The sequence below is a fragment of the Leptidea sinapis genome, chromosome 19 (assembly GCF_905404315.1).
Source record: "Leptidea sinapis chromosome 19, ilLepSina1.1, whole genome shotgun sequence".
Classification (NCBI taxonomy): Eukaryota; Metazoa; Arthropoda; class Insecta; order Lepidoptera; family Pieridae; genus Leptidea; species Leptidea sinapis.
In genome coordinates this window covers 2,925,011-2,944,239 of record NC_066283.1, presented here as the reverse complement: position 1 = coordinate 2,944,239, position 19,229 = coordinate 2,925,011, and the positions used below count along the sequence as shown (strand labels likewise).

The following is a 19,229-nucleotide window of genomic DNA, read 5'->3' as shown; positions in this document are numbered from 1 at the left end:
CGGCATCACAGTATACTAAATTGATGTCACACTGTACAGCGGTCGCAGTGCATATCGGAACATACCCAATGTATCGCGTAAAATAAGATAGCTGAGTTAACGCGAACTAAGCGACTAACAGTTACGTATTTTTGTAATATATATACTTTTTATTTAAAGTTTTTTATTGTGTTCGTAAATGTGTTATTTATATTGTATTCTTTTAAAGTGTTAATTACCAAGTTACTAATATTTATTTTAACGTTTCTATTGTAATGTTATATTTTATGATATTTTAATTACAATGTGTATCATCTCGTATATCTCATCAATGTTATCTGGAAACAGTTTTACATTGCTGATAAGAATTTTACTATTTCCTGTGCAAAACAACGTTACAATATATTCAAATTACAAATGATTTTGTATTGTGTTACATATTTTTGAAGTGAAAACTTCTTTGCATCATTGTGATTTGAAAGTCGATGAACCGATAAAGCGATAGTTAATAGAGACAGACACATAAATTCATAATATTTATTTAACGTGGGAGAAAATGAAATAGGAAACATAACACAGTGTTTTGGTACCAGGCGATCATAGTTAAAGAAGAGATTGTCTTATGTATGACGCGAGTTTACCTTAATATATTCTGATGTCATGCGCACGACGTATTACTACATAGACACCAGGAGAACATAAATATGGTAGCAGTGATAGTAATGTCTTTCATAGCGGTTGAAATCATGTGTCATCCTAGCAACATGTACCAGGACATCATATTCAGTTTAGAGGTTAATGTACAATGCAGGTTTCACTTCTGACATGTGTACGCACGCAATTTTTTATATGTTTTTATTTAAAGAGCTTACGTCATGTGATGACCTATTATATACTCTTTTGTACCACCAGAGCGTTGGTGATCTTATATAGTGTAAAATAAACAAACATATGAACGAAAAATATATTAGTTCGTGTCGGGTAAGGATCGAACCGGGAGCTCTGTGGTGAGAGTCAACGGTTAAACCTATTGGACCACCAATACTTTTTTATTATGAAGCTAACGTGATGTTTCGTGTCCTTACCTAAGATAATTTATACGTATAAATGGAGCCTCTTGCTGCTAGACAACCGATGAAAACAGGCCAGTTTTATTACTTTACTGTGCGTGACAAGCTACGTCATGCACTCGCGATTTAGTGTGCTTGCGCTGCTGAAAATATAGGTTAGCAGTTCACCGCTTTTTTTTCGATGTGTTCACAGCTGTCGTAAGTAGTAATAGTATCTAGTAATTTATCTAAGCTCCGCGATAGTCCAGTTTCTCTGGTTTTGTAAAAGATTGTCGAATGGGTAGCGGTGGTCATCATCACAGATGAACTATGCGCTCATATTTCCTAAACTAATAGGCAAATTGAAATTCAAATATTTTTATTCAAAATGGATTTAAAATCTATGCCTCACACCCAGAAAAAAAAAGCGATTGAATGAAACATGCAGTTATTGATAGTTTGACAGATGACGGCTATAATCTTGTAAAAAACAGAGATAGCCGAAATCCACTACGTCTTAAGCAACTGTTCGCTTTCAAACTTAGCCGGATTATAATTCATCGCCATTATATTGTAATTACCAGTGGGAGGCTCCTTTGCACAGGAAAGCCGGCTTGACTATGGGTACCACTACGGCGCCTATTTCTGCCGTGAAGCAGTAAGGTGTAAGCATTACTGTGTTTCGGATTAAAGGGCACCGTAGCTAATGAAATTACTGACTCTTAACATCATATGTTTCAAGGTTACGAGCGCAGTTGTAGAGCCACTCAGAATTTTTTGGGGTTTTTCAAGAATCCTGAGCGGCACTGCGTTGTAATGGGTAAGGTAACGTACCAATTACCATCAGCTGAACGATCTACCCGTCCCTTCCCTTATTTTCATTAAAAAAAAAACTATTTTTAAACTTATGTCAAACCACTGCACGTTTCATACTAAACTGAATTTTAATTTTTACTAAGTCAGTCCCGTCTCTTATCATGTAGTATTTACATCCTCTTTGCTCAGACCTCCTTTTTGCTTTTGTCATAAAATTTTCGTCACAATATAGTTACGTACAATAAAATTTATTACTAAACAGCCTTAGTAATATAAAATATAGCATTAATCCATATCTATAAATTTATTGAATCTAATCTAATTAAATGGCGTCATAATTCTAATATCTACAACTTTATTGAATGCAATCTGAGAAATATAGTAATATTTAGGCCGATAATACAAAATTGTATGCAATATTTTTTTATACGCTCTTACCAATAATAATCTATCTCAAATGACAACGAGATACGTTTTATGAATATTTTAATCAATGCCATTCTATATGTATAGAATTCGTCATTGATTTTAATGAATATATTGCCATGCAAGCTGGGCTTAAAAAGATTAGACAATTAACTGACTTAGATACGGCGCGACTAGTATGCTTTAGTTATTTTCATAGTATTATGTATATATACGGTGGAAAGACGAGATTGTATCCAAAGCAGGGAGAGACTGGATGACCATTGCTCAAGATAGAGAAAAATGGAATACTTTGGAGGAGGCTTTTACTGTGTGGGGGTCCACATTAGAAGGAGATTGAATTATTAGCAAAGCAGGGAGAGACTGGATGACCATTGCTCAAGATAGAGAAAAATGGAATTCTTTGGAGGAGGCTTTTACTGTGTGGGGGTCCACATTAGAAGGAGATTGAATTATTAGCAAAGCAGGGAGAGACTGGATGACCATTGCTCAAGATAGAGAAAAATGGAATTCTTTGGAGGAGGCTTTTACTGTGAGGGGGTCCACATTAGAAGGAGATTAAATTATTAGCAAAACAGGGAGAGACTGGATGACCATTGCTCAAGATAGAGAAAAATGGAATTCTTTGGAGGAGGCTTTTACTGTGTGGGGGTCCACATTAGAAGGAGATTGAATTATTAGCAAAGCAGGGAGAGACTGGATGACCATTGCTCAAGATAGAGAAAAATGGAATTCTTTGGAGGAGGCTTTTACTGTGTGGGGGTCCACATTAGAAGGAGATTGAATTATTAGCAAAGCAGGGAGAGACTGGATGACCATTGCTCAAGATAGAGAAAAATGGAATTCTTTGGAGGAGGCTTTTACTGTGTGGGGGTCCACATTAGAAGGAGATTGAATTATTAGCAAAACAGGGAGAGACTGGATGACCATTGCTCAAGATAGAGAAAAATGGAATTCTTTGGAGGAGGCTTTTACTGTGTGGGGGTCCACATTAGAAGGAGATTAAATTATTAGCAAAACAGGGAGAGACTGGATGACCATTGCTCAAGATAGAGAAAAATGGAATTCTTTGGAGGAGGCTTTTACTGTGTGGGGGTCCACATTAGAAGGAGATTGAATTATTAGCAAAGCAGGGAGAGACTGGATGACCATTGCTCAAGATAGAGAAAAATGGAATTCTTTGGAGGAGGCTTTTACTGTGTGGGGGTCCACATTAGAAGGAGATTGAATTATTAGCAAAGCAGGGAGAGACTGGATGACCATTGCTCAAGATAGAGAAAAATGGAATTCTTTGGAGGAGGCTTTTACTGTGTGGGGGTCCACATTAGAAGGAGATTGAATTATTAGCAAAGCAGGGAGAGACTGGATGACCATTGCTCAAGATAGAGAAAAATGGAATTCTTTGGAGGAGGCTTTTACTGTGTGGGGGTCCACATTAGAAGGAGATTGAATTATTAGCATTAGTAGTAGATTTATTAAAGTTAATTAGTAATATAATTGTAATATATCATACTAAGTAATTTTGTGTAACTTTTTATGTTTTTATAACTTTATATCTTTATTTAATCGTGGAATTAAATAAAGCTATATTATTATGTGTATATTGCTATGAAGCAATGCAGACGATATCAATACCATCTTCTCGTGCAGAAGAAGGCTATTCGCGCTATTTCTAAACTGATCTAAAGAATTATTGAGAGAAAAATTTAAGAAAACTACATTTAAACTGTTGCATTTCAATACATTCTTGATAATGTATGCATGTATTTATACACATTATACACACACACACACACACGAGTTTGCTAGAACCTGTCATAGCCATAATGTTAACACCAGGAACAGACATAAACTTGTTATGCCTACTACTCGGCTAAGTTGAGTTAATAAGTGTTTTGAGGGGCGATGTGTGTTGGCTACAACATGATCCCAGAAAATGTTCCAAACAAATGTATCACGAAATTCAAAAGAATTGTTAAAAACGTTTGTGTTGTAAAGGTACTATAACATAAATTAATTTCTTAATGATACCGCAGCTTGGGAATGGAGCGACCGCCCTCAGGCTATTTAATATTGTATGATATTACATTGAAACGATATTTTCGAATGGGCTTTTGACGTTCCGTGATTTTAAATCCTGTTTTGAATTAAATATTTGCATTTAAATCTGTTACATTTAAATGTGTAGGCTTCTGTGACTTTTAATAAGTTTTTATATGTCAGTAACCAAGTGCCAACCCATACAAGAGAAAACAATGAAAATTAAAAATAAATTTGATATTTGACTTCCCTATTTCAAAATAATTAATATGTAGATTTCTTTTCTTCTAAAAGAAAAGGGTGACAAATAAAACGTTGGGAAGATGAAGTAAAAAAAGCTGTGGAAATAAATTTTCGAAAGATAAGCTGTTTTAATGAACATCTATAATGTAGATTTAAGTTTATATATACTTCTTACATCGTTGTGCCATTAATTGGTGTTGAGGGCCCTTGGGGCCCAGAGCCGCGGTAAATTTACAAAGTACTATCCACGCGCCTCATTAGGAGTACTCAAAATCTAAGCGCTGGCTGCTCTTTCGGTCAATGGATCAGCCTACTCGTAGCTATACAACGCGGAAATGCTGCCAGTATTCTTAGTACATTTCCCCGTAATGATAGTTAATAGTATTGTAAATATATCAAAATCAAATCACTTTGTTCATATAGGTCAAGGAGGTTACCAGTGGGAGGCTCCTTTTCACAGGATGCCGGCTAGATTATGGGTACCCCAACGGCGCTTATTTCTACCGTGAAGCAGTAATGTGTAAACATTACTGTGTTACAAACAGGGCCTGAAGGGCCCTGTAGCTAGTGAAATTACTGGGCCAATGAGACTTAACATCTTATATCTCAAGGTGACGAGCGGAATTGTAGTGCCGCTCAGAATTTTTGGGTTTCTCAAGAATCGGCACTGCTTTGTAATGGGCAGGGCGTATCAATTACCATCAGCTGAACGTCCTACTCGTCTCGTCCCTTATTTTCATTTGATAAAACTTGTTTTAAAGACTGGCAAGAATCTCATTGCCAGTCTTTTAAATCAACTTTTACAGCTTCATCTTATAGTTATAAAATTTGCTGTGTTTGAATAAATATAGTTTATATACAGTAATATCTATAAGTAGGCTTATTTTAAACAATTTGTTTTGTTTTAACCCACACTTCTGGGATTAATTACGCAAATTAAATTTGAAATAAAAATTATGACCGATCCGGGACCCAACCCGACCTCTCGCGTTCCATGCGGGCGCTCTTCCACTGAGCCAACCGTTCTAGTGACGTAAAGTTCATAAATCTTGATATTCTTTGTCCAACTCTCAGGTTGTGGCTTCACCTAATGATCTATTTTTATTTATATAAAAGGTAGATTGAGACAGAATTATTTTATTATCAAATTATTATGATTGAGACAGAATTATTTTATTATCAAATTAATTCAGAAGTGATCGACACGCGACGTGTTCGTGAATGGGCGCGGCTCTTTGTGACGATTGATAGACGGTATCATCGCGAACTCTGAAATTAATGCTCTCTAGCTGTAACCCGCGATTTTGGCTGAGATTGTGTACCACAGGGCAGTGTTCTGGGCCCCTTATTATTTCTACTTTACATAAATGACCTTATGGACGTAATTAATCAACAATGTCCTAGTTCAAAGTAAAAATAAATTAATTATTGAATTTGAAGCAAATGAAGTATTATCTAATATAGCAGTATAGTAATTAAGAAAAGTAAGAACTAAATAACCTCTCTGTAAGTATGCAGAAAACCAAATTTATCCAATTTTTACCATATAATAATATTTGAACAGATTTTAAAATATATATAGGAGATTATAAGAATCAGTGGGTGGCTCCTTTGGACAGGAAAGCCGGCTTGACTATGGGTACCACTACGGCGCCTATTTCTGCCGTGAAGCAGTAAGGTGTAAATATTTCTGTATTTTGGTCTGAAGGGCACCGTAGCTAGTGAAATTACTGGGAAATGAGACTTAACATCTGAAGTTGCAAGAAGAATTGTTGGGTTTTTCAAGAATCCTGAGCGGCACTGAATTGTAATGGGTAGGGCGTATCAATTACCAATAGCTGAAACTCCTGCTCATCTCGTCCCTTATTTTCATAAAAAAAGATCTGTCATTGAAGAAGTAGAGTCTACATCCTTTCTAGGTTTCATAATTGAACGATATTGCAATTGGAAAACCCATAATGAAAATCTGTGCAGCAAATTTGATAAGTTTGTTTATGTTTACAGACGGCTCCGTCAAACTTTAGATATGAAAACAGCACTAATAGCCTACCAAGGGTATGTTTCATCGCTATTAAGGCATGGCATTATCCTGTGGGGAAACTCGGTGTTTGCTAATAAAGTTTTTATGAAAAAAAAGCTTGTCTGAGAGTATTATGTGCACTGCACCACTGGATACCTGTACGTGGGTAATACTGAAAATGTTTAGAACTGGCCAGCTAGAAAAATTGCTATTGAAAAATTTTTTTGAATTGTAATTTTAGAATTCTTTGGTACCCTAATGTTGCATTCATAAGTCATTTGTTTTTGTGAATTGGCGGCAAATCTAAAACTCTTGTTACACGTGAAAATGAACCTAATGCGAGAAAATTTTCGGTCAATGATTTATTATGACTTTCGTTGTAGGCTTACTCAACAACAAAGCTATGATTGAGGCTGCGACTAGCATTCCTTATTGAAGACTCATCTCATGCCACTATTTACAATTGGTTTGACGAGGTTAAGCGTGGACGTAGCAATCTCAATGATGATCCGCGTGAGGGACGTCCTTTAACAGCGACTACCGAAGATAACATCAGTGCTGTGCGACGCATCATAGAGGAAGATAAGAGAGTGACCTATCAGCAGATACGGCCTAGGCATTGGGATGAGTCCAGTTCAAATAATATTACACGAACATTCAGGCATCAGGAAGCTTAAACCAGATGGATTCCCCATACTTTAACCGATGGCCAGAAACACCTTCGCATAGACTGGTGTCGCCAAATGTTAGATAAGTTCAACGGCGGTGACTCAAATGCCGTATTTGACATCGTCACAGGTGATGAAAGCTGGATATATTGCTATGAACCCGAAACCAAAAAACAATCAGTTCAGTGGGTGTTTCCTTTCGAAGATCGGCCAACTAAGGTAAAGAAAGGAAGAAGTCAAGGAAAAAAGATGATTGCCTGATTCTTTGGTCGGAAAGGTCATTTCGCGACAGTTGTGCTAGAAGATGGAAGGACAGTTACTGCAGACTGGTATGTCAATCGCTGTTTGCCTGTTGTCTTGGAAAAAAATCGACAGCAGTGCCCTCGAAGCAGGATCCTCCTTCACCACGACAATGCTTCAGCGCACTCCACAAAACAGACTGTTGAATATTTGACTATGGCAGGTGTCGAGATAATGAGTCATCCACCATACAGTCCTGACCTGGCGCCCTGCGACTTTTATTTATTCCCAAGAACTAAACATTAAATTCGAGGTATTCGTTTACGAGGCTTGAAGATACGGTGAAAGCATACGAAAATGCCATAGAAGAGACCCCTACGGAAGAATGGGCCCACTGCTTTTCTCAGTAGTTCCATCGAATGCGACGACGTGTAGAGAAAAACAATAAAAGTATTGGCAACTTTCTACATTAAGCCGTTTATCATTGTCTAAACATTTTCAGTGTTACCTAGGTATATATGTGAATTGCTTTTACTAGATAAGAAAAATCCAAGCTATTTTAAGTTCGACGAGGGGAGATCAAAAGATAATACTTAATTTACACACGTGACTTAGAAACCTTGTCTTCATATTTCATTTTTACTTCTCTATTATACATTACAATATCTATAGATTTTAGTTTTAAATTGTTAAAATTACTGTCTTATACTCGACTCCAAAAATTACAATGATCGTAACTAGAATTTGATTAATTAATTAGATTGTATAAATATACGCAATTATTTTTATGCTTTTTAGTGCATATTATATCTATTGTTTTGGAATAGTGTTTTTGAAGTCGATTGTTTTTTTGTTAATTTTTTTTTGGATTACTTAGATATACTAAATTTTTTAATGAAGCAATGAAGGTAAGCGCTTTGCAATTTGATTAGAGACAGTTAGAAATTCTGCCACAGATCGCAACCTTACTGTAAATCGTTAAGGAGTCCCATTGATCATCATATTCGAAAGTCTTGAGGTAACAAACATAAACAAAAACATACCGACGAATTGAGAACCTCCTCCTTTTTTGAAGTCGGTTAAAAAAATACCGACGAATTGAAAACCTCCTCCTTTTTTGAAGCGGGTTAAAAAGAGTTACTGGGCTAAAGAAAAGTAAATGATAACTAATAACATAAAAAATATAAAAGCAAAAGAAAGACTTATGAATTATCTGTTTTTTTATGCCAATAATGGACGAGACGACCAGGACGTTCAGCTGATGGTTATTGATACGCCCTGCCCATTACAATGCAGTGCCCCTCAGGATTCTTGAAAAACCCAAAATCTCTGAGCGACACTACAATTGCGCTCGTCACCTTGAGACATAATATGTTAAGTGTCATTTGCCCAGTAATTTCACTAGCTACGGCGCCCTTTAGACCGAAACACAGTAATGTTTACACCTTACTGCTTCACGGCTGAAATAGGCGCCGTTGTGGTACCCATAATCTAGCCGGCATCCCGTGCAAAGCAGCCTCTCACTGGTATTTTTATCTGACTCAGTGTCATGTTGTGCTGGTATAATACCAATAAAGTGCTGTTAACATTATGATTGTCACAGTTTCTAGCAAATTCCTTAATGTGCTTATGAACATATAGAACATTATCAAGAATATATTATAAGAAGCAACAGTCAAAATGTTAATTTCTTTAAATATTTCTATTAATGATGCTTTAGGACCTAGGCTATCAATAGCTCGTGTAGCCCCTTCTGCAGCACAAATATGGTATAAACCACGGACGAGTAAAAAAAGAAGGACTCCGCGCCGTGATATTAGCAAGTGAAGCACCTTTATGCTAGTGTGTGTGCGGTTAAGGGGGATACTAGTTACACAATTTTTTCTCCCTTAAATAATAATATATGGCCACAAATGCTTATATAGTATCGTTTTTACACTTTTTCACAATGTACGACGGCATTTTTAAAATATTAAAATATGTGATAAGATGTGGGTCCTATCGGCCTGTAGTAGTGTGTGTGCGTGGGGCTATGTATTTACACGTTAATCGGCTTGTTTTGGTGCTACACTGTTATGTAAGGTGACACGGAGTCCTTATTTTTTTACTAGTCCGTGTAATAAACGTGTTAAACGGTGTTAGAGTGAAACAATAACACACATACAATTTTCATTTTTAAAATGCGTTGATTATGTTGATTTAAAAAGTGCAAATGACATTTTTTCCAGATTTCTTCATCAAAGCACATTCTTTCCGTAGCTTGCTTACCAGAATTTATTTTGATTTTTGAAGTTATACTTCTTTAGGCGCGTTATGTAAAACGATGAGGGTGAAATTTTAAGATGCGCGCATCACTGTAAGACAAAAGTAACAGGTTGAAGTTGGTTCGTAAATTTCTTTAACGTTTGCGTCATTCGTTATTTTTTTTGGGTTTCTTCCTTATTAGGACAGGCAATGGATTCAAGCCCATACAGCCGTATTCATTATTTAATAATTAATTGACAAAGCCATCTTTGCACGATTTTTACAAAATTGTTCTTTCTAAAAACGTGGAATAGCACTAGGAATAAATCAATTTAATGAGTTTTGCTTCGTTAGGCCAAATAAGTATAACTTCTTGCGTGCATACAAATGCGAATCTTGATTTATAAGTATCACGCATGATTTTGCTGCAGGTTTAGTCTTTTTTTTTCAAAGTTCTTTATTTGCCAGAAACATTCACAAGTAAAGTTGTTACAAATTTAAGAGCAGGCACGTGTTTCGTCTTGACAGACATGCAAATATATTTGTGGTTTCACTCCACAATATTATAAACCTAACACAATCAATAATTACTGCTAAATTTAATTTGACCAACGTAAAGCCTACTAAAAGACCATGCAATACACAATTACGATAATAAATGAAATCACAACAAAACATAATATTATTGGTAAAAATAGTATTTTAAGAATATAATAATACTTATATATTTTTTTGTACCCGTGAGAATAACCGCGTATGTAGTAAATAGTTTTTATATATTAAGCCCGCTTCAACGATAATTATTTTAATTCTCCTGTGACTTTTATCTACAGTATGATAGCCATGACCGTTTCATTAACCTGTCCGACCTGTTTGCCTCAGTAAGAATATTTATATTATCTCTACATTAGCTATAAACAAAGTTAATATTTTTTTTCCCAATTAATTAGTTAGAATGTGTTTAGGATATAATTACTTCTGGTATTAAATACACAAAATTCAAATTTTGCAAGCTGTTTAATTAGTTAGATGTCAGAATTATATTATGTATGTTCATTCACTATTATTCATATGGTCAAGAAGTTTTAGCTATCTATCAATTTTTACCTGTGGGAGATTTTTTGCAATGTATCCCTCTTGGTGGGTACCACAGCAGCGCCCTTTTTAAGCCTGAAGAAGTTGTGTCCAAACACTTATTGTTTTTCGGTTATAGCCTATGTCCTTTTCCAAGTTCTAGTCTATTTCTGTACTAAATGTCATCAAAATTGGTTGAGTGGTTTAGACGTGCAGCGTTACAAACAAACTTACAGTCACATTTATGATATTAGTAGGTATGTTTTCCTTACTTTTATAATTAATAATAATGAATACATTATGAACGGCCAAAGTTCAGGTAAAATATGTGCAAAAAAGCAGATATTTGGAGGGTTGTACTGATTTTGTTTTATGCAAATTCTATTTTTTGCTTCGATAGTAACCTATATAATTTTACAATAATATTTTTTTGCAAGAAAGATACGTTAAGTACTGATTAAAACTACATAGTCACAGGACGCCAGCTAGATTATGGGTACAACAACGGCGCCTATTGCCGTGAAGCAGTAATGTGTAAACATTATTTAGTTTCGGTCTGAAGGGCGCCGTAGCTAGTGAAATTACTAGGCAAATGAGACTTAACATCTTGTCTCAAGGTGACAACCGCATTTGCAGAGGCGCTGAGATTTTTTGGATTTTTCAATAACCTTGAGCCTCACTGCATTGTAATGGGCAGGGCGTATCAATTACCATCAAGTGAACGTCCTGCTCGTCTCGTCCCTTATTTTCATACAAAATAAATAGTCACGTACGAGCTTTTGTATGAGAAATATGAAGATGTCGAGTAATGATACACTAATTCTTTGTAGTGCACTCACTAATGCAATAAAATAATCAATGTTCTAAAGAGCGATTTTAAGGTGCGGTCATACCTCAATATCCACAAAAATTGGTAACTTAGAAGTCGATTACAACGCAAAAAATACAGTGCACAAAGAAGGACTTAAGGAAAATTTTGAACCGAATAGAATATTCATATATAATTCGAAATGTCCAATAAAAAATTTGGAAGTTGCTCCACAAAAATAAACTTTGAAGTCAGAAATCTCCGAATTTTCACCAAAAACAACATTCTTTTTATAAAGAATTTCATAGAATTAGTACTTTTCTAAATGTTAAACCGAGCAACTTTTCAATTTAATATGTAAATATTGAATAAACAAAAGAATATCAGTAAAATAAATGCCCATTTGCAGCTTAGCCACGTGATCATCACAAATATTGTAGGGTTGGGTGCCGCTTTTACAATCCTAGTCTAGTAAGACACTTGTTTAAACTTTATTTCGACTCATCATTTATTTTATATCTGCGTCGTTAGTTATTCAAGGTCAAAGGTGACGCAAGCAGTGCTACACGATTTTGTAGGTTAATTTTAAGCTTATAGATATCATATTCGATGGTATATCGCATTTGTCCATTGCACAAAATTATTATTATTACGGTCCGGACTGTACTAGGTACGATGCCGGATCAATTTTGTATATAGGATCTACGGACGAGTATAAAATGAAGGACTTCACGCCGTGATATTAGCAAGTGAAGCACCGTTATGCTAGTGTGTGTGCGGTTACGGGGGATACTAGTTACGCAATTTTTTCTCCCTTAAATAATCATATATACTTATATTATATATATACTTATATTATAGGCCACATATACTTATATTATACACTTTTTCACAACGCACGACGTCATTTTTAAAATATTTTATTGAGACGCAAACTGATCTGTCACAGACGATGACAATAATTCTCATACTGGCCGCCTATCGGCCTGTAGTAGTGTGTGTGCGTGGGGCTATGTATTTACACGTTAATCGGCTTGTTTTGGTGCTACACTGTTATGTAAGGTGACACGGAGTCCTTATTTTTTACTAGTCCGTGATAGGATCGTCCGATGGTCCGGCCATACCAAATCCGAGAATGTGTTTAGGCTATTACGGAGCATAATATATTTTTCGCGCGACCTTTGACATAACGCTAAAATGTGTGCTGCCTTGAAGTTGTGTCTCACTCTATGGATAGTTTCCGGTTTTTTCGAAGCCAAATTGTTGCTTTGTAGATGACCGCAGAATTGGCAATCGCTCGAGATTTAGAGACCGAATTGTGATAGTATATCTACGGAACTACTTAACTTAGCTAAGCCTAACAGATTTAAGTATAAATATAGTGTTAATAATAGTAATAAACTTTATTTCACTAAACAGATGTTCACAACACTTTAATATGTACAAGTACTACGTCTTAAAAAATACCTTATCTTAAATAAAATGCAGTGTTGAATAATTGAAACTGATACCCATGATAAAATCTAACTTGTGTTATGGGTACCAGTGTTCGCGTAAATCGTATAGTATATTATATAAAATGCTAATGTTCGTACGTATGTCCACGGTTTTCTCTATCATCCGCAACTTCGATCAAATTCCCCTTGGGATGGCCAATACCCCTCGGTCCCCTGGTGTGCATGAGGGAGTTTGGTCAGAATGGGTGGAAGTGGGTGGTTGTGGGTGGCAAAAATGTGAAATTATATACATCTGTCGTTCTCTAACTAATGTAAACTTCTGTAAAATTCTGAAAATCTCGGGTATGATCTAGAAAGTTCCAGAATGTGTGCAACTTATGTAATCAATCTAGAAAGTTCTAAGGCTTTCTGGAATGATATAGAAAGATCTTCTACTTTAGAGATCCTTAAATATTTCTTATATCATTAAACATGCGATGTAATTTAACCCGAGCAACGCCGGTTTTCGCTGTTAGTAATATTTAAAATGAAGGAGCACGCACACATTTAAGGTAATTAGTTTTATTAATATTATTATATAATTTAGTGGTGATTGGTATGTTTTAATAGTAACTTAACAAGACGTATTAAAACAATACGAACATATTCCAGCTATCTTAGCCTTCAGTTGAAAGAGACACGAGGAACTTAAAGATTTTTTATCAAATTGTTAATTTATTTTAGATTTCGATATTGTTTGCATTATTATGTTATTAATTAACGATTTAGACGACCTGAATAGCGGAGTGGTTAGCGATCCTACCTACTAAGCTAGAGGTTCCGGGTTCGAATCCCGGTAGGTGCAAGCATTTATATGATGAATATGGATGTTTGTTTCCGAGTCATGGATGTTTAAATGTATTTATGTATGTTTATATGAATTTATGTATGTTTAAGTAAGTATATAGTATTAAATATATCGTTGTCTTGTAACCCATAACACAGGCTATATATGCTTAACTTGGGGCAAGATAATTTGTGTAAAAAGTGTGTCAATATTAAAAAAAAAAAAAAAATGTGCAGCTGTTGGTAATTGATACGCCCTGCCCATTACCCAAAAATTCTGAACGGTACTACAACTGCGCTCGTTACCTTGAGACATAAGATGCCAAGTCTCATTTGCCCAGTAATTTCACTAGCTGCGGTGCCCTTCAGACTGATATACATTAATGCTTCACGGCATAAATAGGCGCCGTTGTGGTACCCATAATCTAGCCGGCATCTGGTGGACAGGAGCCTGCCACTTTTCCCTATTCTTGCAGTATAAGATAGAAAGAACAGATAGAAAATACCCTATACATTTTGATTCCCTTGAGAGTGTCGGCGTATTTTATGGCATAAACATCTTTTTTTTTACGTACACTTAGAAGTATGATTTTTTTACAGTTTCAAGAGACAGTCTTGAGTATATCGTTTTAATTTAAACTCGATACCTCTAATACCTACAAGGTTAAAGTTTTTTTTCTTTTAAAACACCTAAAGGTTACATAATAAACGCGCTCCTAATCTGAATTCAAAAAAATTAAAATTAGAAGCTTTTAAGTTTTTAAAATATATACGGTCAAATTGTGATAGTCGTCCCGCAAGGAATTTGCACTAATAAAATTTTTATGATACTTATGTTTAGATTTCTATGGTTTCACCTACGGGGATTCGAAACCGAATCCTAACTTATTACTTCAGGGTTACCCACCATTGTCATATGGGTAGACACTATACTAGCTTTGGGGCACTGAACATGTCATATATATATGTATTTTATATGTAAATGCCAGGCGATATTTTCGTCTGGCATTTACAATTTAAAGTATTGGCTACGCTAGAGTACTGGAAATAACCTGTATTTTTTTTGGAAACGTCCGGAACGTAAGATATGAAGTTTGACAACTCTCTTCATGTACGTCGAAGCGTTGCTACGCGACAATATCTTGCTGATAAATTAATGCAACATTAATAACATAACTAATTAAATAATACATTTTATGTAAAAAGTAGCTGACCCAGCAAACCTTGTATTGCCGATATTAAAATCGCGATACAAAAGTAACTGTTGATCGTAGATTGTTGAAAATTTTAAGTTGTATGTATTTCTTAATGCTGACTCATAATCAAACAAATTTAAAAACAAAATGTCGAAAAAATTAAAAAAAAAATTTTCATGTGGACTTAACATTTAGGGGGATGAAAAATAGATGTTGCCCGATTCTCAGACCTACCCATATGCACTCAAAATTTTATGAGAATCGGTCAAGCCGTTTCGGACGAGTTCAAAGTTTAACACCATGACACGAGAATTTTATATATTCGATAATAAAAAATTATCGTAAATGAAATACAATTATGAATCACCAATTCTGTCACTGTATCACTTTCTATCACTGTATTCAAATCACTTTCCATTCTATAAACTGTTTTCATATTTTTTATAAATGTAAATAGAATAAAGTCTTGTAAAGTATATATTTAACTAGCTGACCCGACAGACGTTGTTCTGTTATAAAAACTCTTGCGGTTGGAATTTCATAAAATCATTCTTAACTGACATCTCGGCGAAAGGAATATTCCTACCAAATTTCAGGTCTCTACACCTTATGGTTCCAGAGATATGGTGATGAGTGACTATATACGTGGAAATATACATATAGATAAACTTTGTAAAGTAGTTTTTTTTTATTTTTATCAATAAAAAAATCATAGTAAAAAATATTATACCGGAATAATTACTTTCTTTTTAACTCGAATAGTACTTCGTTTATTCTATTTCGTAAAATTACCATTTCATATTTATTTATCCGACGTTTCTGAATTTAAAATTTCTGGGGTCTGCAATTACACTCTATTAATAATATTTATATCGACACACTTTTAAATAAATTATCTCGTCCTAAACTAGGAATAGCCGCACTACAACATACATAAATACAAATAAACATCCATGATTCAGAAACAAACATCCACATTCATCATATGAATGTTTGCACTTACCGGGATTCGAATCCGGGACCTATAGCTCAGCAGGCAGTGTCACTAACCACTGGGCTAAATGTTCGTCATTTTATTGTATTTATCCTTCAATTTTCATTTCCATTTTATTCATTTAAATATACAATAGTTTATACTTTTTTGTAACACCATAAATTTCTAATGGCAGATTTAAGTAAACATTGCATAAGTTATAAACTACTAAACACACACATTTTACACACACACACAAACATACACACAGAAAATAAGAAACACAAGAGACAGTTGTTCTGTAATACAGCTTGCTGTAAAACTATTGTTCGATTCGAGTCCCGGTGGGTGCAAGCATTTATATGATGAATATGGATGCTTGTTTCCGAGTCATGGATGTTTATATGTATTTATGTATGTTTAAGTAAGTAGATTGTATTAAATATATCGATGTCTTGCAACCCATAACACAGGCTATATATAGGTACCTAATTTGGGGCAAGATAATTTGTGTTAAAAAGTGTGTCAATATTATTATTATTGTAAAATAATATTGTCAATATGAGTAATTTATAATGGCATTAAGAATTACGTTTTATATTATTGTTTATTAATGTTTACTGTAACTTATTGTTTACCAATAAATAAATAAATAAAAATTAATCAAATTCTCGTGACAATTTACATTTAATTAAAACCAAACCAAACTTACTAATATTTATATGGAAAATAATATATACTTAGATATATTTATACAATATACATAAAAAAAATCATTTGAGTGACAATTTAAGATTATTATTGAAACACATTACACCAAAGACAAAATGAAGCACTTACCTAGTGATGTTGCGAATAGCACGGCACAATTTTAAATCAAATGTCCTTACCTTAATGCGAGCGTGCTTACCGGTGACATGATAAAGACTAAATAAGACATCAAACTTTACGAATGCATAGTATAATATATGTATTAAAGTATTTTATGAACTTGTTGAGGAAAGTGTGATAAAAAGTATGTTTATATACGTTATAAACGTTAACTCAAGGGTAAGTATCGCATTGGGAATTACGCTATGGATTCTGGCAACTCTTAGTCTTTACTTTAAAGACAAGAGACAAGATCCTTATGATATACAGGTAATCGATTTTGTTTATTTGCTGACAGTTAAATTCTTTTCTCATAATGGCTTTTAAATGCATCCTGCATTAATTATTATATTATTCTTAAAAACTGTGTGTGCGTTTAATTAGATCTTTAGTGCAAGTGCAAGAGCTATAACAAGAAAGAGGTTTTATTCGTTTGTAGATGTTATTGTCTGATTATAAAATTATGGTGGTGTTTAAAAAAGATTTAAGACTGAAGCTGTTTTTCGTACTACATTTATGACCCAAATTCCAGTGAGTTAGTGTATTATAAATAACTTTTATACAGTTTTTGTTGATAAGCCTTATTATTTGGGCGATTTTTAGTTTTTTTTTTATGAAAATAAGGGTCGAGACGAGCAGGACGTTCAACTGCCCATTAAAATGCAGTGCCGCTAAATTGAAATATTCAAAAATTCTGAGCGGCACTACAACTGCGCTCGTCACATCGAGAAATAAGACGTCAAGTCTCATTTGCCCAGTAATTTCACTAGCTACGGCGCCCTTCAGATTGAAACACAGTTATGCTTACACATTACTGCTTCACAGCAGAAATAGGCGCCGTTGTGGTACCCATAATCTAGCCGGCATCCTGTGCAAACGATCCTCCCACTGGTGTAAAATTTTTGATTTACTTCTTTAAGGGTTTCCCGCGGGAACCTACCTCGGCGGTGGAAAAGCCTTCGACGACAGAAATAAAGCGGAGTGGTTTTCTTATTGTCACCTTCAGGGCTGTACCTTTCGTTTCAGACACGAAGGTGTCCTCTCCTTCCAACACCTGCTCACGGCTGGGGTTCCACAGGGCTCAGTGCTGTCACCACTTCTATACATATGATTGTATCGGTGAAGACGCTGCTCTATACGTCCAATCCTTCGGGATTCTTCTCTCAGACCTCACCCCCAGAGGTTGACCGGTACCGCCAACTTCTACCTGAGTATGTGACTCTCCAGTCTTCGGTCATTCGAAACTCAACATCATAGATAAACTCCAAATGGTACAATCTCTTGCCCAGTAATTTCACTAGCTACGGCGCCCTTCGGACCGAAACACATTGTAATGCTTACTCATTACGCTTCACGGCAGACATAGACGCCGTTGTGGTACCCATAATCTACCCGGCATCCTGTGCAAAGGAGCCGGTAGTGCCGGTACTGGGACTTAGTACTGGTACTACCGGTTAATAATAGGTATGATAGGTAAGTTAGTAGGTTTTATTTGTGTAATAAATGAACCTAAACATATCAAACCATATAATTATGGTTTCCTATGAGGTAAAGGGTAAGTCGAGAAATTAATATTTTGTACTGAAACAAAATATTAATTTCAATTTTAAAACTAGATTGAATAACAAACTACTGCAATGAATAACTAATTTAATCGATCAAATATTAAAAAATGTTATAAGAATTCTGATAATTCTGATAAGACAGAGTTAGACACATCAATATGCTAACCGCACCCTTCCAGTACATTTTTGAATGTTAATACATTCACAAAAACTAAATAAAAAACTTTTTTTAATAAATAAAAACATGCATCTCTTCTCTCTATATAATACATAGCCACAAAGTATTCTTGACTTGACTTGATGCATAAAATTTAATCACATAAAGGTTGTCTTATGAGAAAGGGGTGCTATAAAATGGAGGATTGTTTTAATGATAAAAATATTTGGACAGGCTAATGATGATCTACATTTTATTTTTGCAATGTTTCATCATCATCATCAGCCGGAAGAAGTCAGTGGACTTCTTTATCAAGCAGTGGCTTGATAAAAGCCTTCCCCAATGATTTCCACGACGATCGGCGATCTTGACCAAATTGTCGGTCCATCTTGTGGGGGCTATCAACGCTGGGTCTTCTGGTACCTGGTGGCCATTCGAGGACTTTACAAACTCATTAGTCATTTCGTTACTTCAAAAGTTTTTTGTGTAAGGCTTACTTTATTGTAGAGGGTTCAGAGATTCATAGAGTTTATAGTTCTTCACCTTGGACACACAATTTGAAAATCATGATGTTTAATC

At 35.0% G+C, this 19,229-nt stretch overlaps 1 protein-coding gene across 2 annotated transcripts in view; it reads right to left on the bottom strand.

Moving 5' to 3' along the window:
• Nucleotides 1–17,041, bottom strand: part of LOC126969902 (myrosinase 1-like) — a 58,055-nt gene extending 41,014 nt beyond the window's left edge. The window contains exon 1 of one of the 2 annotated variants that reach the window (XM_050815524.1): nucleotides 16,949–17,041. In XM_050815524.1, coding sequence (XP_050671481.1) covers nucleotides 16,949–16,998 — 50 coding nt within the window. In that variant the 5' untranslated portion in view covers nucleotides 16,999–17,041. The remainder of the gene's footprint in view (nucleotides 1–16,948) is intronic. The other variant, XM_050815523.1, reaches the window with a different exon arrangement.
• Nucleotides 17,042–19,229: the final 2,188 nt, after the last annotated feature.